A 21,894-nucleotide genomic window follows, 5' to 3' on the forward strand; every position below is an offset into this window, starting at 1 on the left:
GAGCCAGAGTTTCTTCAAAAATCCATTTGGTCAGTCTAAACGTAAGGCTATTTTACATAAGATGTCCGTCCAGCAGCGGCAGTGCGTGTTGCTCCGCTCCTCCATCCGGTCAGAAGGCACAGGCACAGACCACGGCCACCACCACGATGTTGCCGATGGTCGCCAGCACAGCAATCCACAACCAAATGGTGTCGCTGGACACCTTCCCATCATCCTCTGCTTCCGAGGGTCGAGAATAGCCGGCGTTGAGGTTGGACGTGGACGTCTGCAGGGACGTGTTGCCGTTGTATGGCGAATCCATGAAGGCCCCGCTTACAGCCGGAAAATGCTGTTGGGAGGAGAACCAAACGAGAATCTAGAGTTAGAGAAGATTCACTTCAGGCCTTTTTTAAAGGTAAAACAACATTAGATAAAACAACATTATCCTCTGAGCTGAACTTTTTTCTGTATTAAAGGAAAAGACAACATTGATCGACAACAACAATATGGAAAGTAACCACTGCAAGAATGAGGGAGTGTTAATATATACTCATTTTAGATTTTCTTAAAGTGACAGTATTTAAGATTTATGTAAATGTATTTTAATGCACTCAGCTACAGTGGTGAGTTTTCAGAGGTTGTTTTTTTTTTGTTTTTAAACTTAAAAGACTGGTATAGATTCACTTTACCATCTATTCAAAGCCGGTAAGTGGAGGATGGGGCCGACGCTAACTGACGCTAACTGCATCAATGAACTATTTTCCCATGATGGTTTTTCTATCCATTCCTCTTCTATGCTGCTGTAGATTACATACCAATCTAGTCTATTTGGGTGAGTATAACCTGAACTGCTCACCAGGACAAACAAACAGATATGCATTGACAACAACACATGTATTTGGACTGTTAGAATAAAGCAGAGTGCCCCCCCCCACCCCATTAAAATAATTAAAAGCTTCACTTTTAAAGGAAAAATAACAACATGGGGTCAGAGGTTAGACTAGAACAGGGGTCAGCAACCTTCAATGCTCAAAGTGCCATTTGGTCCTGTTTTCCACTGAACACACATTTTATTTTGACAGTCCCACAGGCAGACCATGCCAGGAGGAGACGACACACAAAACCTTCTTCACTGCTGGTTGCCAACTTACAACTAATAAACTAAATTACATGAACTAACCAACAAAAACACAACACAACACAATTATTACCAACACTACAAACCTAACATAACCCCCAATAATTACATTTAAAACACGACAAACAGAAACTCCCATAATGCATTGCAGCTCTCAGCTCCTTTATTGCTACACATTATTAAAATGGAAGATTTATGTGGGAGATCTGGGATTGTTAGAACCATGAGTGTGAGTGGTGTGGCTTTCAATGTCCTTTAGTTGTTGTATAATTCACTATTATTTGCTGTCACTCTCAACAAGTCCGCAATGAACCTCCCGGAATTGTTGGCGCTCCACAGCGCAGCAGTTTTACTGTGAAAGGTACAGGAAGCTCCCGGCTTCAGATACCAGTTGAGCCGCTGTCATGACCTGCAGCAGCAATTCTACGTTCTTCATGCCATTATTGTTGTGTAATGACGTTACATCGCCGCGTCGTTCACAACCCGCCTACATTTTACCCCACTCTTTGTAGCGGGACTGCGCTCTGGGTGGCTTTGCCTCCTTACGTCCCGTTCCGGGATGAACTGCAGTGGGACAGAGGCTCAAGGAGCCGCAGTGGAGGGACAAAAGAGCCGCATGCAGCTCCAGAGCTGCGGGTTGCCGACCCCTGGACTAGAATGTTCATTTAAAAAAAAGCAATTACATTTTCTATGAACGTAATTGACTTTTTATGCAAAAACCTTTGTCATTTTCTGCACACCAATTCATTATGTGACAGAACATTTTCTCACTTATTATGCCTGTGAATATATCCACAAAAGGTTTTTATATTTACAAACAATGCGCGTAAGCAGCCTGATTTACCTGCTGGAGGATAAAAGGCAAATTACTGACACATAGAAAGGTGATCAGCATGATCATTTATATCTTTTAAGACGTGTGTGGTCTCACAAGGCCAGAGCTGAGATGTGCTCAACCTTTGTTGACTAGAACAATGAAGAAGGCATGGCTGGACAATAACATGCTGTGCTCAGGACATTAATCCCACAGCTGTGCCTGGTCTCAGGACAGCTGTACGTCAGGAGAGAGCTTCCTCTCAAAGGGATTAATTCTCAGATGGATTAGCAAAATCTGTCACATGCTTCACTTTAAAAAAAAAGAAAAAGAATACAGAGACACATAGAAGAGAAGAAAAAAAAAACAAATGAGGCAGATAATGAATCCCACGTTTTGTCTCAGGTGTTTATCCTCACAATGCGTCCATAATACCCTGAGCTATATGTGTTAATTGTACATTAAAAAATCCAGTGCGGCCATATTTATTTTTAGCTGCTGGGCTCTCTCCTCTGGAGGTGTGACACCTGCACTGCAGGAGCAAAAGCGTAGGTTTCAAACAAAAGTGATGAAACTTAATTTAATGTAACTTTTCACACAAGCTCACGACGCACCGCAACAGAAAAGACCGAGCTCGCAAGCTGTCTTCTGCACTCACACAAACCACAGACTGCACTGTGATACAAACAGACAGCTCAGTGGCCATTAATAATTCCAGCTTTCACCCTGACAGCTGAAAGGTTCAAGTGAGTCTGACCCTTTGACTAGAGGGTGTTTTAGCTCCATGGTTTACTGAACAGCGTCAATTTTAGCCTTAATGGGCAAAAAAAAATCAGAAGCTCAAAAATACTGGTGCACTCCTCTGTCAGGTAATATGTTTTTTAATTAAGAAATTATAGATGTCATAAATAGCCTAGGAGATGTACGAGAGAATGCATGTGCATCGAGAACTATGCACATGCCAAATCCTGTATGCATCAGCAGGATAGGACTATAACGGTAAATCATACGATAAAGGTTCCCACAGATATAAAAACCCACTAATTTCCTTTTTTACATTTATTATTATTATCAAGCCATACAGATTTCACCAGCTGAGATTATTATGGTCACTTTTTGTCAATCTGATTGAATTCTTTACGATTCTAGGATTGTCCCGTTTACATGAACACTGATTCAATAAACTAATGGGAAGGTTTTGCCAGTTTATGCAACAAGATGTGACACATTTCATTTCAGTGGATCAATCCCATAATGCTTTGCACTGTGACGTCTGCAGTTTGTGACATGCGTGCAGGATCCAGTTAACTTTATATCCGTCATGACTTTCAACTATTTTCAAGTGTTTAAATGTTTAAAAGAATTGTTGTTTCCTGCACCGACCAGTTTTGCTTCGCTCCCAACATCTTTCTCTCAACACCACCTCGTGAACGCGGTCACGTCATGATGTTAAGTCAACTGACCTTCGACAGTAGGAAATAACTCGATGTGCCATTTACACGGACTATGATCAGGTCAAAGATTAAAATTCAACCGTATTTATATAGCACCAAATACAACACAGTCATTTCCAGGTGTTTTTTACAGAGAGAAACCCAACAGAAAAACTGGACTACATAACTATGATCCCTTGGTAATTTCAAGCACATGGTACAAATATAGTCACATTGAAGTCTATATATAGTGGAACTTTAATCCAGTCGGCATTTAATCAGATTCCATTTGGTCCATGTAACCAAGCGCATGGAGGTGCAAAATTCAATAAATGGTCTTAACTTTTGTGAGACAACAGGACAAAACCTTCTCAGACTTTTCGGACAGCGACTTTGTTTTTTTTCCCTCCTCGTGGCTCAAGGCTCCTTCAGACATCAAGTTTACGTCCAACTGTCTCTCATGCTCTTTTAGTGTCCTCGTCTTCCCCCGTCTCCACACCCAAGTTGCAGATGTGCCTTCAGGACAAATTCTCACTCAGAAACCTCTCACAGTGAGGGGAGTAAAAGGAAAACTGTTTTACTCTGATTCACTGAATATTACAAGGGAAAACCATTATAACGTTCGTGGTGCCAAAGCTTAGTTCCCTCATATAATATCGTCTCTACACAGGCAGGGGGCGAATCAGCCTTTGATCACTTTAGAATCGAAGAATGATTAAAAATTCAAAATAAAGAAGCCATTAACCTTGTTGTGACCTACTTTGAGGGAAGCTTCAACAAGAAGTCATATGGAGCGTAATGTGACGTCACCTGACACCTCACGGCTGAGTGGAAGTGATGGAAGGCTTATGCATGTTGCAAACATCTGCTTCTTCAGACTGACTGACTTCACACTAGCTCCAGTTAACATTTTCTTCAAAGATTCTTATGAATGTGACGACAAACCAGCACGAGCTAAACTTAGCGTTTGCCTCACTGAGCTAAAAAAATAAAATAAAATTAAAAAAAGCTGAAAGATGATGAGTTCCTACAGAGTGGACGACCTGAACATATAGAGAAAACAGCCTCAAGCATCAGGGATGACAGAGACGAAAACACGAGATGAATATACTACTGTAGAAGTAACGTGTTAAACACACCAAAACACAAAACAGGAAGTGACTGCTGCAGCCACAAGGAATCCAAACCTTGCATGTTACGCTATGCATCAATTACGTCCGCGTACTGTAGGATGGTTATAATATCCTTGTTCGCTGTAAGAAGTGAAGGAAAAAAAAACATAGTGCACTCACTGAGATAAAGCAGCATAATTTATAAGAAAGGTATATGCTCTCACATCAGCCACTTAATATGTATATTTAATTAAAACTCCCTCCCAGGCTCTTTTATGTGTGTGTGTGTGTGTGTGTGTGTGTGTGTGTGTGTGTGTGTGTGGGGGGGGGGGGGGGGGGGGGTGGGGGGGTCAAGTCCAAACATCCCAGATGAAAATGTAAAGCAGCAAACCAGAAGACAATGCATGTTCTAATAAGGAGAGCACTGAGCTTGTTCACCCTCTCATTAGAAAGTCTCTGCCTGCAGGCGGCGTCTCGGTCTGACAGCGAAACGACACAAAAAAGGTCATCGACGAAAACAGCAGTGAGCATGAACAAGTAGTGTTGCAGCGCATGCTGGTTTAAGACGGGTTGCAAGGAAGCATATTGAGTCTTTTTATAGGGATTGTACTGAATCCAGAACCAACTGTGGCCAGCTGTCTGAAATGTTCCCACTTTCATATCCGATAGTTTGAAAGTGAACGTTGGAGGGTTTTTTTTCTCCCCTTTGGGTTTTTACAGGTATCCTACAAAGTAAAAACAAACTTGAAAAAGTGAATGAATTAACTGCAACAATCACAGTCGCCAGATGTCGACTCCTTTCAAAAGAAGGTTTTCTGTACATGCTTCACACATGCATGCACACATACACACTTTGTAGCTGTGTAAAGGAGCAGCAGTTCAGTCTTTCAGACCACAGTTATGTAAGTAACTGCCCTCTTTCAATGATGTGACAGCTTCACAGAGAAACAGTCTTCATATAGTGTCCTCAACAAAAGGGCAAATTCTGATATTGGACAAGTTTAGTCCAAACTCAATCACAAAAACACTACTTGATAAAGAAATATCCAAATGCAAAGACAAATATTTCATCATGTCCCACAAGAAAATACTACAGCACTTTACACTTTATTATTGTTACGGTCAGTCTGCCTATGGTTTACCTCCAAGAGTAACTTCATTAAAGATTTGCTCTGATACAGCGAACATAACAATACCTGAGTTGCATTTAATAACTCGTTGCTGTTAATTGTTTTGGTTTTTTGTCACACTGAACTCTGAGCTGCCGAAAAAATAAACTATACCCCTGACTGAAGATGCATGACTCAAATTTGATCACGTCAGCTCTTGACACTCGAAGGGAGAAAATGATTCAGTGAGATTTAGAATGACCAGAAACCCCAGTCGACTAACAAACAAAATCACACTGAAGGATTTCTGAGATGACAGGAGGCTGAATTGAATATTTGTTGATTTGTTAGGAAAAAACTGGAAGGTTTTAATAATAATAAACAAGGTTGTATAATAAGGCTGGTACTGGGACTAAACACTGCATTTTATCCTAATGGTGATGTTTGACTGACAGCAGGTGGAAATAAACTGTAATAAAGCATAGGAAGAGCTTCAACCTTACTCTCTTTTCAATCATTTTGCATCTTAAGCAGTGAGCTGATGAGACATAGAAACGTCATTCCTTGAACCGAGTGTTTACTTTTTAGTTTAGTTCACAACTTTAGTCAGTTTTTTACAAAACCCAAGTGCAATGCCATCCAAACTCATAACAAATATTTGTTTCTACTGTAATAATTAAATGTATATTTAAAAACACTCTCTGCCTTTGTACAGTGTTTATGATCTTTTAATTTATTTATTGACGTTTCTGTAAAACCAATGTGTCTTCAGATGTAGCACAACAAATCTACCCCTTCTTATCTTATCTAATCTTTGTTATCCATAAAATAGAGCAACGAAATGTCCATAACCTGACACATTATAGGCTCTCTTGTCCTGTAAACAAAATAGAGATGGGCTTTAATATAACTCCAGTTACAAAGAATTAAACAGATTACTGATTTAAAAAAAGGAGTGAGAACGAAAAAGAGTTGTACCTGTACCGGCTGTGTGACGAAAGAGTAGAGCTCTGATGAAGCAGTCTGTCCCGTCCCACACTCTGACTTAGACTGAGTGCTGGGAGAAATGTACAGGAGCAGCGCTTCATGGGAGCGAGAGACCTGACTCTAATGTTGAGAGAGAGAGAGAGGGAGGGAGGGAGGGAGGGAGGGAGGGAGTGAGTGAGAGAGGGAGGGCTGATGGAGTGGAAGATCCTTCCCAGGGATAAACCTACACTCTGGAAGACGGAGTCAGACATCCAGCAGGATGTTTGTGTGTTGTGAGGTGGATGGGCAGTGACACCAAAAGTGATTTTTGTGAAAAGATTTTCAAGCTATCAAGTCTTTTTTTTTTAAGCATTAACACTGAAACTAATTTCAGTGACATTTTAATTTATGTGAAGTGGCAATTCTGCATGCATACTTCCTATAAACCAGTGTCAGATTTGTCTCCTGTTACTCCATTGTGTAGATGGAAGGAAAGCCATTCATATGAATATTCGACAACAGAGTGGTGGTTCAGATCTATATGGGATTGCAGTAATTCCTGACTAATAATGTAAAAATACCACTTTGGTATTTAAAATAAGGTGTGTGCACGTAAACCTGTTCCTTCACTCTGATTTTAATCGACATGTCTGTCAGTCCTTTGCTTCACTGGAGAGGAGATCCTCAACCTTTCTTATTGGTTATTTGCGCGCCTCAAGGAAAACAGGTTCCCAACAACAGACAATTAGATTTTTTTTTTTTAAAGATCTACATTCCTGCATTCGTTTACAGGATGTTATTGATACACAAGTAACTGCGAGTGAGCCAGGTTAAACTCGCATTTATAACTGTATTTCCATGTTTATGCATGTACATGCACCTGTGTACCTGTGTGTATGGTGTGTTAAATGTAAGTGTGATGTGTTTGTGTGCGTGCATGCACCCCCACCGCTATCAATATGCTTCTGTATGAATGGGCGAACAGAGACGATGTGCCCAGAGGCTTGTCTTCATTATGTTGTGATGTAGAAAACATGTTTCTCAAAACATATTTTGCCTCACACTCAGTAATTGAGAATATTTCAACGCCACGAAAAGAGGGCAAATAATTACACTGACCGTTTGGAGATCAGTGCCTTTGTGTTTCAGACACCAGACTGACTAAAATGCTTGAAAACGAAATGGCCATTACAGATTAATGTGTAAATATAACATGTTTTTTATCTTCACTTCCTCTCATAATATTTACTCTTCTCATGCATCCTTTGTTCCTCCTTGTCCACTTTTCCTTTCCTCCTCTATTACTTTGTCATCACCTGCAGGCATTTTTTCTAATGATATTCGTTCTCCTGTCTCAAGGAAGGAAATACATGCCTGTATCTAATGTTGGTTAAGGCAATATCTTTTTGGAAATTAGTACACCTTTTTCCTTGCTCATTAAGCTGGGCTGACTTGGATTTAGTGCTAAAAGGTGAAGGTCACGGTGATATTTGGAATCTACATTTTTAAAGTCAGCAATCAACTTTCAAGAGACATGAGGGAACTCCTCGAGCTCGCTCTGAATCAGTTCAAGTGTGTTGATTTCCTGTGAATTCCAAGCATAGACTACGCCAAGTAAGACTTCTTTAGCATTGTATTCCCTCGGAAATCTTCTTCAACACATCCCACAGCGGATGCCAATGTTGCTTTATTGAGCGATGTAATTGACACATATCAGAGCTAAAGTGTGGAGTTGTAAATGCTCCTGTGACGGACACCATCACTTCAGCAGAATAACTGCACCTTTAAAGAAAGTTGCCATCTATTCAATTCAACTTTATTCATATAGCACCAAATATAACACAGTTATTTCTAGGTACTTTTAACGGAGATAAAAACTCCCTCTAACAGGAAGACACCTTTGAGGAAACCAGACTCAGAGGTGGCGGCTTTTCTGCTCGCCGGTTGGGGTGAGAGGATAGAGGAGAGGAATACAGGCCCTGGTTCAGGTAGGGGGAGGTAGAGAGAGAGGCAGGGGGTTTGGGGGGCCTGGCAGTGTTTTAAAACAGCCCTAACTGTAAACTTTAGTAAACAGAAAAGTCTTGAGTCTAGAGACTGTTTCAGCCTCCCGAACTGAAACTGGGATCTGGAGCCATCTGTGTTGCATTCCAGACATAAAGCAGTGCATGTAAATATTAAATTGATTGAAATTGCTGGATGCTAATTGTTTATTGCTCATGTCGTATTTAAAACACTGATTTATTTTGATTTAACGCCTGTATGACTATCAAAGTATGTGCAATAAATTAGTTTCTATTTCATTCTCTCAACTTATAGATAGATAGATAGATAGATAAATAGATAGATAGATAGATAGATAGATAGATAGATAGATAGATAGATAGATAGATAGAGTACTGTCTAATGGGCAACCAAGTGAACTGCACCCTTGTTGTACTCATAGCCACTTATTATGGACATACATTATTTATGTTCAATAAAATATTCTTCAAATTTGGTTAAAAATATTGTGATTTTTCAGAAGTTTATAATAATTATAACAAAGATACACAAGGATAATTTAGAAAAGAAGTTCGTGTCAGACTGTGAGATGACCTACATGTCATCGTCTGATTCACCTGGTATATAAGCAAGCAGCATTCATACATCAATGGATGTCCAGTTCATTGCACGTTAACACACCTGCTACAACCACTGCAGCCAAAAATGGTTTGCAGATATTTCCTGGGATGAAAACAACAACACAATAGCATGCTCTCCCAATATCAGATACCAAAATAAACGGAATTAGCATAAAGAACCAAAAGATTCATGACACCTGATATCTGTTTTTCATCACTGTCAAGGTACAGCAACATAGGTTTCATCGTTTTGGGATTTTCAACATTTTGTGCTGGTCAAAAACAGATGGCTGATCGTCCCGCATGGGTTACGCGAAAATCTCGTAGCAGGTCAACACACCCGCGACAGCCACTGCAGCAGTCGATTTTCCAGCCCGTCCTTGTATTTCCTAGGAGGTCAGGATACACAGGGCAGCTCGCCCGTCCCTTGTTAATCTCCCACAAACCCATGAGGTGAATCACATCAGGTTTAGATGGACAGGGGGATTGAAACTGAATCTCCCACCACATCCTTCATTCCTGCACCATCACCATGGCTGGGTGCACCAGGTAATGTAAGTCAGGACTTCCCAACCCGGGGTCAGGATCAGGATCCCCCGTGGGGGAGATGCCAGAGATCACATGCAGGGAAAAAGTCACACTTTCTCAGAAAAACAAAGAAACATGTGAAGCTTAATTTTGAAGGTTCCTGCTTTTTTTCTATTGAGACTGGATGTGTGTCCATTAGTGGTGAGCTTCACTGTAATGTTTTTGACAAATCAAGAATCCAAGAGTTTATCAAAAGCTGTTCTTGGAGGCAATCTGTTGAGCCCCAAGTAAAAAAGTGGTAAGAATCACAGGTTACTGTTTGTGCAAAAATTATATGTAGCTTCCTATTTCATTGAGCACGCACATGTTGCCCACTGATGATGACATTTCTAACTTGTCTGTGTTTATGGTGATTCAACATCTTGGGGCAAAGAAGAACACTTTTTTTTTTTTTTTACGTGTAAGTGCAAAGTTGGTCAAACCACATTTTCTGTGGTGTGAGAGGCTCAGAATTGATTTTTTTCTGTTATATACAGCTTTCCTGATCAGTGAATCGTACAAGGCAGCATTGTTTGATTTGTGAGGGACCAAGCAGACTCTTGATGTATATTTCTTCACTTTTTCTATTCTGTACTATCCAACCATCTTAATACTCACTTACCGGTAATTCTTTCACAATCCTCTTTAGATCCTCCTTATTTCGAATCTGCATGTGTCACCCCTGAAGTCACTCATCTTACATTTTCTCACTCCTCCCTCCACTATCGTTTATGTCCATCTTCGAATCTTTCCACTCCTCCTTGTTTTTATCATGCATTATTCCATCCCTCCATCCAGAAGATCATCTCTCCCCAGTGACTCGTCTAGCGTGCACCAGTGCAGGGCATGTGCAATTAGACACTAACATGCATAGACTCAAATATCTCAGTCTCTTCAAATGAGGAATCCTTGCACCGTGACGTACAGAGTGTATGACATAAATTTAGTGTATAATGAATGTGCACATGAGTCTGTTTCCCATCTGTGACTGTGTGTCCTGTGGGGGCTCAGAGGGAGGCAGCATGTGTGTGGTCTTTGTTTGTGTATCTGTGTGTGCATATGTGTTGGCATTTATTTGTCTGTCTCCATTCTATATGCTCAGGTGCATCCATAGTCTCCATGCATTCATGTGCTCTCTCTCTCTCTCTCTCCCCCACTCCCCCCCCCCCTCTCTCTCTCTCTCTCTCCCCCTCTCCCTCTCTCTCTCTCTCTCTCTCTCTCTCTCTCTCTCTCTCTCTCTCTCTCTCTCTCTCTCTCTCTCTCTGTGTCCAGGACAGTGATGGCTTTTAAGGTTATATAATGTTCTTCCAAGTTGAAGGGAGACAGAAAAACTGCCTCTGGTAATCCCCCCCCCCCCACACACACACACACACACACAAGGCACAAATTAATGTGTGCACATATGCTGCAGGAACACACAATCATCAATCACTGGAAGTGCAAGCCCGGTCGGACACACAGCCACAGACAGGAAGCTGTGGGTTATTTAAAATGGGCAAAACTTTGAACCCAATGAGGGAATTTGAGTGGCGGGAAAAGTAACTCTCATGATTGACCAAGGATGTGAAGGGCAAATACAAGAGGAGGGGAAACTCACTGATCATTTATGAGACATTTGTCTTACAAGCTATTTGTTTCATGAGCTGTTAGTGATGAGGAGTGTGCTCCCGGGCGGGGATGTTTCACCCATGTGTGCACCAAGTATTTGACCAAAAAAAGTGAAGAACGACTTTGTCTTGTCATATTTGATCATCAAGTGAAATATATGTGTCTATGGAGTTGGAAATTAGCTTTCATCTGTAATCACTTTAACAGAAAAACACAGAAGAGAGAAAAAGAGAGGGAGGGCAAAGCAGAAAAGAATTTTAAAAAGGGGGAAGATAAACAGCCCTGCAGCAGCCAGCTGTTCCTCCTCTTTGTGAAACATCTGTCATTAAGTTAGAAACACAAAGGGGAAGCAGAGAATAAGGGAAAGATAATACATATGTGATGACAGAAAACAAAAGGGTGAAAACAGAGGTATTATTTTAACTTCCTGTATCACATTTTCTGCTGGCTCTAATCGGGTTTGACAAATACATTCCTCCGGTCATGCAGCCTAATGAGCTTCCAGAAAGCATCTTTTTTTACCTCCCTGTGATGTAATAGAAGACGGAATTCTCCGGGATCCATAAAGATTTGTTCATGATTTCATCGCAGTCCCCTCCAGGGTTCGCTGAGATATTCGGTTAGTAGCAAAAGGGGTCAACCATAAAAATCCCTCCGCTTTGCCACCCACCAGAATACATCTCCAGCTAAAGCTTCTTTCAAGTCCACATTGAGATCTGGTCAGACAGATTATGCCTTGTGACAAGCATCTAAAAGCAGCTTCAGCAGCACCAGGCCAAACCACCCCCCCCACAGCCATCAACCAGAAATTTAACTCCGAAAAAAAAAAAAGAAAGGCCATTGACTTTCAACATGCGGATGGTTTTATTGTGAATTAATACAGAACTCCCATCAGTTTTCTTCAGTGGAAAAATAACCTGTGAAGTGTGGGAAACTTGATGAATTTAAAATGTGAGCTCATGCTCAAGTATTCAATGTATACAAATTGTGTTTTATTACAAATTACTGCTACTTAATGACCAAAGTCATTTGTAAAAGAAATCATGGTTTAAAAAGAAGGAATAAATTAAGTTCAAAATATTTAGAGCGGAATGTAAATGTAATGATCACGAAACTGCTCACATTTCTTCTTTTAGGATCTCCACAGCTGTTCACAATGTATTTAGTTTACTACTGAACATCAGGAAAAGTATGTGCAGCATGAGTCACGGATTCAATTGTACTGAAAAGGCTTACATTTAGCTCTGAATGTGATGGAATTATACCCCCTCCTGTCATGGGCAAGAAGTGGGGTTATACCGTACACACCAGAGAGGGGAAGATACAAACAGCAAATTGCACCCATGTTTGTTTTATTTAAAAACATTGACTTCCAAATATTTGATCATTTTGGTTTCTTTCAAATAAAAACAAAAAAAAACAAAACATTATATTAACCAAAATAATTATTAGTATATTTTTGATATACTAATATTTTTGAAGGTGTGCAGATACGATGTAATTGCTCCCTATGTTGATAAAAGCTCATTTTATTTGCTCCTTTAAAATGACTCTCAAGAGACGATTATTTGCCCTGATGTAATGGACATTGTCACTGCATCCACTGAAAATAATTTCCCAGATGTTGAGTTGTGTGATGAAAGGAAAATACTGTCCCTGGATTTTGTCTGATGAGGATCTGACAGACAAGGAGGAGGAGGAGGAGGAGGAGGAGGAGGAGGAGGAGGAGGAGGAGGAGGCCTTGTTATGGTGAGGGAGAAAAAAAAGAGGATGGCTTTCTTTCATGGCTGGTTGATTCTTTGCTTTCTTTCGCTGGAGGATTCAAACCCTGACAGATGAATTAAAACAAACAAACATATATTTATCATTCACACATATCAATTGGAGGAATTTCCAAGTAATTTGAATTCTTTCACTCTTCAAACTTAATCACATACACACGTTGAACACACATGTCAAACTCCTTTTCCCTCAGTGCCACACATACCTAAATGGGCTGAAGCAGTGAAAATTAAAGCACAATTTTTCTTTGCATGTTGTGCAGAAAAATACAAGTATATCCTTAAAATGTTCACATTTAAAGGGCCTCTATTTAAAATAAGGCAAGGAAGCAGCGTTGGGTCACCTGTGAGTGGTGTTGCCATTGGATATTCAAATCAATGATGCATTAATTGCATTGCCTTTTACCTTTAATGAAACACTGCAACAGCCATTGGAACAATTGTTGCATACCTAAAGATTTTAATTTTTAGGTATGCAAGATTCTCTGGCACAGTAACAGTATTCTGTTGTCATGCAGTGACTACTAGTGGTCACATGACCAGCCAAATGATGAATTAAAGTCTGACTGTAAAGTTGTGAACTGTAAAATATGGTACATACATATTTCATTATGAAATTTAACATTGTTTGGCAGCTCTTGAGGACAATTTATGAAACAGACAAATGAAAATGTATTTATGCCTTTACAGGAACGTTGTGCACAAGACGTCACCACCAAGAATTTGAGCACATCATGTATTTGTATTGTCACTGATGTGTTTCTCTTGTATGGAACTCTCAGAGCAGAGTGCTGAGCCATAAACTAGTCATCAAACATGAATGACAAATGTGATTGTTACTTTAAAAGACACAATTGAGTGGTGCACGTCATTTCTTTTAAGTTTTGAGTCCCTCCATCTGGTCCTGAGTGACTTCAGGTTTTTGGCTTAACCATTGCGATGTGTTTGAAATGCCCCCAAGATGAATATGGCTGCACACTCTTTTATATCGTGGCCCCTTTACGACCAAAGACATGAGAAGCAGCTGAAACATGACAACACCGGCATGGAGAAGAGGTCGGGTGGATGGGTGGGTTAGTAAAGCTGAAGACAGCTGCTGGCATCCTGTATATATGTCATCATTTCTGTTCAGTAAATCTGTTCAAACCTGAGCAAACATGGTCACATCAACTGTGTCTGTGTTGCTCTCCCACACTCACAGTCTCTTGGTATTTATAGCTCATCAATATATAATAAATGACAAAATTTGGTGACGAAGCAAGAAACAAATGCAACACAAGTGCAGTTTCATACAAGTAGTCACACAACGGGCCTGTGCTGAATGAATGAAGGAATGAATGAAGGAATGAATGAAGGAATGAATGAATGATGTTGTGCTTGTATTAATAGACACTCCAGACCTAGTTCCGTTTAAAAAGTTTAAAAAACAAAGCGTTTTTATACTTTTAATGGTAAGGACCTGCAGCTCTCAAACCACAATCGATTTCCTCATCTAGTTGCTTGTGCTTCAGAGGAAATGGTCTGATGATGCATTTTAATTGTATCTCGCAGATATCCAGCACTATCCATGACTTATTACAACTCCTGCAATAATACTTTATCCAGAGGTATGAGGGGATTTGCGTGGGCCTGAAAAGAAATGTGTTGTGTACGTGGTTAAACTCATTGACCAGAGGTTCAAAACCTGTGGTCCAGGAGCAGCAGTCAAAATGCTTTGCTTGTTCTGAGATTCTCTAAATTATATTTGCACATCGACCACAGTTCTCACATCTTGTACAAGTAACACCAGACAAACTTTTTATTTTTGAAGGCTTTTGTGGGGGAGAGTCACATTTTTATGCCAGACTTTAACTTCACTGCCATCTTTTGTTAAATTAGTGAAAATAGAGGCGATGCACTACGTTCTCGTAGGTGAACTCTTGAGGAGATTTTCAAGGAAGCCAGAACAAGACTTTTAATAGAATTGAAGTATTTCGAGGGCTTATGTTTATGAATGTTGGCCAATGTTTGGCTTTGAGGAGTGATAATGGGACACAATGTTTTGTGGGGAAAATAATAGCTTCCTTCATCTTATGTGGCCAGTTTAAATCCATATCAGGAATGTTTCTGGGGTAATGTAATGTAATATTAATAATATATATTGAATACTGTCAGAAAGAGATGACCCCAATCCTCTCATAAATATTTCACATTGGCAACAATTCTAATGTAGCTTTTACTCACACAACCTACTTTACCGTAATGTGATTGGTCACAGCCTCGACGTGACACTTGAAGGGATTGTATGATATTTTGATTAAAAATCTGATATTGTGTTCCGTGCTGGAAGAGAATTGGAAATTTCTGAACATCATAGCTCATGAAGTAAGCCTAATGCTCTGATAAAAACCTAATAATGAGCTCTCCGCTCCCATAAGATAAAACAAACATACATTTGAGCCAGTAAAGAAACTTCCAAGTTATGTCATCAAAAAGGAAGTGTATAATCTCTGAAGTGAAATGTGGCCTGTTTTTACATCACAAAAGTGCAGTTGCGTCCCTCCACTTGCATGTCTGACTTGTTTGTTTGCATTTAATCTGTCATGCTATCCTGAATGGATGAATAAATCACAACAAAGCTTATAATATGCGTGCCAATGCTGACTCAGGCTCTGCTATGCTTAGCGTATATGTGTTGATGTTGTTTTCTCCATTCTGTGAAGGTCAGCTGTGTGCTGAAACAGAAAATGAACATTTTCAATATGAAGGCACATTATGCACAGATGGGGAGAACCTCAGTTTGCTAACGTTGCCATTCAATTTGCAGTTGAATACCCGGCTTGTGAAAGTTCTCTTTAACCATCATAAAGTATTGGTAACAGCTGTCTTGTCGCTCATAAAAATCCCAAGTCATGATGTCTCCAATAGTGTGTGAGTGTGAATGGGTGAATGTGATGAACTATGTAAAGCACTTTGGGGCTGCTCACGCAGCTGAAAGGTGGAATATAAATGAAGGCCATTTACCAATGTCTGACAAAACACCACACATAGCAAGAGAAACCAAACCTTAAACATAAATTTAACAGATGAAATTATGTTGCACTTAAGTGAAAATAATTCAAGTGATAGTCATCTTCTATATGATATATTGATATTCAAATGCAACAATCATTTCAGTAATTTGGAAATAGTTTTTCCAAAATTTGAGAGTTGAACCGTTGTGAACCGATACACCTTGAATAATACAACTCAATGAAAGTAAACACAAGGTTTTCAAGATGAATACGTGAGTTTACCTCGTAGTTAGTATCAAGAAATATACTGAATTCATCTATGAAAAGCTGAACTTTGAAGTTGTTATCGTATTCTAAAATCCAATGCAAGCGTCTATATATGAACTCAGAGAAAGTGCAGCTGGTGATGGATCAGATTTGCAATCTGTGTCAGGCAGATGTCCCCCTGAAGTACCTGATAAACTCTTCAGCAGATGGTAATCTGACCTAAATCTCCATCACACACACTTTGACTGACAGTAGTTAATTAGGACCGATCTAACATTCACCCTCAGAAAAAAAAAAAAAAAAGTTGGGACAGAAGACGTTATCAACACAAGGTCGGTCCTGGAGGCTTGTGCAGCCCAAAGTCACCTCATCGGTGACAGCAAGAGAACAACCGACACCAACACTCACACATTTTCACTCCGTGCAGTGCAGTGAGTGTCACGCAATGTCAGAGGAGTTCATTTCCGCTTTCTCAATGCCTTTTAAGTGCATTCGCATTTACGCTACATTCCCATTCATCCTCATCATATTTGTGTTTTCCTGCTTGTGCGTGAAGGATGCACGATTTCAGGTAGAGTTGAGAGACGGTTAGTGTTGGAGTGATTAAGGACCACGCTTTGAGCACGTCTGATTAACTATCGGAGAGCAGATGGCTATCAGATGAGGCTTTCCATCAAACACCGTCAGTGGGACAGGGTTCACGTCTGGAGCGCCGGAGTTTAGTGACAACAGTCAGAAAACTGAGGGAAAAATATTAAATTCAGGCCAGAACATGGGACACCTCGTCCACTGTCTGTGGAGCAATGCTTTAAGTTAGGAGCACAATTTAAACCTTCAAGTTAAAAACTCATTCCAAAGCATTTGTGTGAAAAAGGATCAAAATGGCCCTTTCTTTGAAGGAGAGTTATTTCAAGATATTTATGTGTGATTTTTTCCCATCAAATCGGCACAGCTGGCTTCAGAGAGAAACCTCCTCCTCTTCAGTAACTCTGCAGGTGTAATGACATAAAATATCTCTCTACCTCCTATTTGTATTCCTCCACATTTTACTGCTTGATGTATCCCAAGCTGTTCCCCAGTGGGGAAAGATCGCCTCTTTTTTTTTTTTTTTTTGTTCCCAGCCCAAACCAACAGATGGCGTCATTTTGCATTTAAGGTGGCAGCTCATTGGCTAACTGAATGTGAGCAGGCTATCTGAGTCTGATAAATCCTCACTTCTATGGCTGAAAGAGCCCAGAGGGGGGAAAAATCTATGTTGTTGTCAAAGAACAGAAATATTAGAGAAATATTTCACTCGACTATTTTGGGGGGATTGGCGGAACAAATTATTTAGAATCTTGCCAGAAAACCTCATTCATATTGTTTTATGGCTCAGTTTGGGGTCACCAATTATTCTCCATCGCCCCATAAACAAATATTATGAACAAGTTTTCACAGTTAGGCACTAAATAATATTGATAAAAAAGTGGCTTGGACATTAAAGAGGACATCCTCAATTACCCACATTTTTATTCTGGAAATGGGAAAAAATAACTTTGGGGCATTATTGTAAGTCTTCTACCAGTGAATAGAGCAATAAAGTCACAAAGATTGAGTGCAGCGAAAAGCGCATCCAGGCAAAGTAGGACTTCTATTGTGCTGAGAAAGCTTAAAAGCTTTTGTATAGTAATTATTTTCAAAACATTTCCAGAGACCTACAAGTCACTGAGGGCCCTTGATGTAACATAAAGCATCGCCCTCGGGTCATAGCTAATGCTCAGCGTCATAGGTCAGATAGAGAGAGCGAGAGAGAGAGAGAGAGAGTGAGAGAGAGACAGAGAGAGAGAGAGAAAGAGGCATAAAATGGGGCAGGCTGTTATCCACAGTTTGAGGATGAACCGCTGTGTTGAAAAGCACCACACAAGAGTTTAAGATGGTCTTTCTTTATTTCTTTTTGCTACGATGTTGAACCCTCATTCTACTAGATTTTATTAACACAAGCTTTTTCATTTCGCACAACGGTGACAAAAGCAAGCGGCACATTCAAATTACACAGGCCAGAAGCTGAATATGTGTTTATTGGGGAAAGTATCATATTAGATCACTTCAGCATAACTTCCAGTTTCGGCCAAAGTGAGGATGGTGTGTTAAAGAAAGTGGAGTGGCGTATTACAATTGGCATGCTAAACACTGAGATACGTGGCACTATGGTTTCTGTCGTTCTCATTTCTAGGAAAAAAAGAAGTAAAATGAGGAAGATAAAACAAAACAATGTGACATATTTGACACAAACAAGATTGTTGAAGCTGTCACAGACTTTCAGTAAGAGAAATGTCCCTTTGGGTTTTTTTTAGTCTAGAAATTGTGTCTTTTGATCAGTTTGATCAGTTTTACACTTTTTCTACATATATGAATATATGTGTACGTACCCGACAACAAGCTAAGTAAATAAATCCTAAAACATCCCTCAACAACTTGCAATTTGAAATTCACAGGTTGTCTCATTAGTTAACCCTTTAAAGTGTTGAGCTTTAGTCATGCAAACAATAATATTATTACAATTACATTCACAGTACACAACATAATCTCACTGATTAAAAATTGACAGCAGGACAGTCTAGACAGGCTTGTAGTGACTCAGCTGTGAAAAACTAAAAGTGATTTCAAGCTCGCGTGTCTTCTTTTGGAGACTCAACTGCTCCTGAGTCATCGCTCTTTGTGTGTCTGCACTGTCCAAAACTGTCCGTCGAACAAACCTCGTTAGGACGACACGAATGCTCAAGGAACTTTTTCCAACTGTGACTCAGTGTTTGGCAACTGCTTCCTGTTCACAAGTGACAAAGACTGATAAATCCTGCAGCACCTGCAAAGTCTGATGACTTGATCTAAAAGGTAATGATGGATGTGGTGTCACCTGCTGGGTAAAACTGTGGACTCTTCCTATGTTGGTCAATTTTGATAATGATACACATAACTAAACACAAGATTCCAGCATTAATTTCCTCTACCTAAATAGAGCCTGCACACAATCCTCCTTCCAAATATATCATATGTTTCTCATGTAACACTTGACTTCACCTGAGTGAAGAACGAAACTCCCAAATCAAAATCAACAGAACCTGCAGGCAGCAAGTGTGGTTCCGCTTCCTTACCTGTGCTGACATCAGTGATAACTCCATAATCCCTGGATCAGCGGATGCCAGCCTGGCTGCGTTTGAAGAAAAAGAAGATTTCACCGCAGAGATGAAGAAATGGATGAGGAAGCTCTTTAAGACGCTGTGCAACTGTGAGTGGAGCCGAGGATGTGCTTCATAATGACACAATGAATGCTTTTCATGCTTCATGTAAGAGTTTATTCACTCAGTACATCTCTCTCTCTCTCTCTCTCTCTCTCTCTCTCTCTCCCTCCCTCTCTCTCTCTTGATCTCTCTCCCGCTCCCTCTCTCTCTCTTGATCTCTCTCGCTCTCGCTCTCTCTCTCTAAATGCATGTGAAGCATGCCAGGCTAGCGGTGCAAAATTATTGATGCTATTGTTTCGTTTTGCATCAAAGTGCTTTTGGCACTCGCTCTTTCTTTTTTTGAGATGAAAGTCATGATTCCAAAGACTGACTGACCCTTAAATTATTCAATTTGAGAAAATGCACATGGAATTTATGTATGTATGTTCTTCACACCCACACTAAGTCATAATGGGCTCATAGATCCTTACTGTGTAATGTTGAATAAAATATGATCATATAATTCATTAATGGCTGAAATTGTTGACTGCCAATGCCTTTTAAAATAACATTTTATTTGTTGCATTTTTAAGAAACCATTTTTTTATTTTGCATCTGCTGCTGCTGTCACTTTTTATGTCAAGTAGCCATAATGCTTGTTTATTATTGTCATATCAATGCAGAAAACTGGGAAATGAGACCTTTCCAACTGGTAATTATCCAAATTGCCAACTCCACAAATGCATTCTTTTTTAAGTCCATTGCAGCCTCTCGTGGTTACTGTGACCATAAAGATGGGCAAAATCCCTTCAGGGAATATTACATCACTTCATTCATATTTAATATATTGTACTATTATGTAAAATTACATATTTAAAATATGTACTTTCCCAAACAACTTTTTCTGAACTGAAACTATCACTGCCAAATGCGCTCTAAAGGTTGACCTGGACTCTGGATCACCTCCAAAATCTAATGGAATCTTCCATGACAAAATCTGTGCAGTCATTTTGATGATATCTCGCTATCGAACATACAGATGTACAATGAGGATTTTATTACATTCTTGGCAGATGTAATAATAGATTTTATTCCTATTTGAAAAGTATGAACATTTACACATTTTTCCATTAGTTCATTAGTTGTTACTGAGTCTCACATTTAAAAAAAAAGTTCACTGTGGTGGCTTGTTTCTCCTCAGTAGCTGGAATATGTTCACAGTTTATTTCTACTGTTTTGTTGATGTATCTTCTTGTAGTTTTTTCTAATCATTACTTTCAAAGGAAAGGTGTTATCCCCCCCCCCCCCCCCCCCCCCACTTGAGAGGTCCAGTTAAGATTGAGCACCACCATCTGACTTCCAGCTAAATGAAGTGACTTCAGCTAAATAGTAATCAGATTTTATTTATTATTCCTAAAGCACTTTGTATTGTTTGTCCCGTTCATACACCCATGGTCATCTTGCAGCCATTCAGCGCTCAGTCTCGTCCACATAAAGGCAGGGGAATATAGGAGAATGTATCTGCAACATTTTTGATTGAAAGACAATCGGCTCTACCAAATGAGCCACACTCTTGATCTACACAGTTCCGACAGCTCAGCTAATGTGCCACAGTTACACTACAGTAATAAAACTATGTGCTCATTATAAATAAGTGAGCTCATTTAAAGTGACGCACAAGAGCCCTCGTCAAGTGTCTGATGACGTTCATTTTCAATCCCTCTATATTTGCCCTGTGTCTGACCTGTCCAATGATTTTTCTTTTTAAATATCTGTAATCAAGTACTAGTTTTCAGTAACTTGCACAAACACTGGAGTTAACCATATGTTCTTTATTGTTTCCTTGCTGAAAAAGCTGCAAATTGTATGATCTAATGCCTTGTTCTAACTTGGTTTGGGAGTCGGTGGAAATCCAGTGAGTGTATTCTTTATGAACAGTATGTGGTAATAACATTGAAGAAATATTTACATGTGCAGGAAGATCGATTTATTATCAGAGTCACCCTTTATCAATGTTTACTTTGTTAAAATGTTGCCTTGAGAGGGCAAAACTTGCATATTTCAATGCTTTAAAAACTTTCATTCCCGTTGAAGGCTTCAAGGACCGCTACGAATGCAGTCGTGCTTGTGCCATGCTCATAACATATCAACAATAAACAATTCCATGCAGGGAACAATTTGTGATAAAAGCAGAACGGGGCTGTTTAGACAATGAAGGAGTGGCTGTACTTCATATTTCATTAAAAATGAATGTAATGAAGTCATCTATCCTTCCATTTACTTCACTGCTTTATTCAGGTTTGGAGGGA

At 39.8% G+C, this 21,894-nt stretch overlaps 1 protein-coding gene across 1 annotated transcript; it reads right to left on the reverse strand.

The window, feature by feature from the left end:
- Positions 1–109: 109 nt before the first annotated feature.
- Positions 110–19,546, reverse strand: LOC308135305 (uncharacterized protein C14orf132; the record flags this gene model as incomplete). The annotated part of the gene is made up of 2 exons (XM_080503211.1): positions 110–328; positions 19,520–19,546. 2 exons carry the CDS (start codon positions 19,544–19,546, stop codon positions 110–112), a joined length of 246 nt encoding a protein of 81 aa, XP_080359337.1.
- Between the last annotated feature and the right edge of the window lie 2,348 nt (positions 19,547–21,894).

This window comes from Blennius ocellaris (genome assembly GCF_963422515.1).
Source record: "Blennius ocellaris genome assembly, chromosome: 2".
NCBI classification, from domain to species: domain Eukaryota; kingdom Metazoa; phylum Chordata; class Actinopteri; order Blenniiformes; family Blenniidae; genus Blennius; species Blennius ocellaris.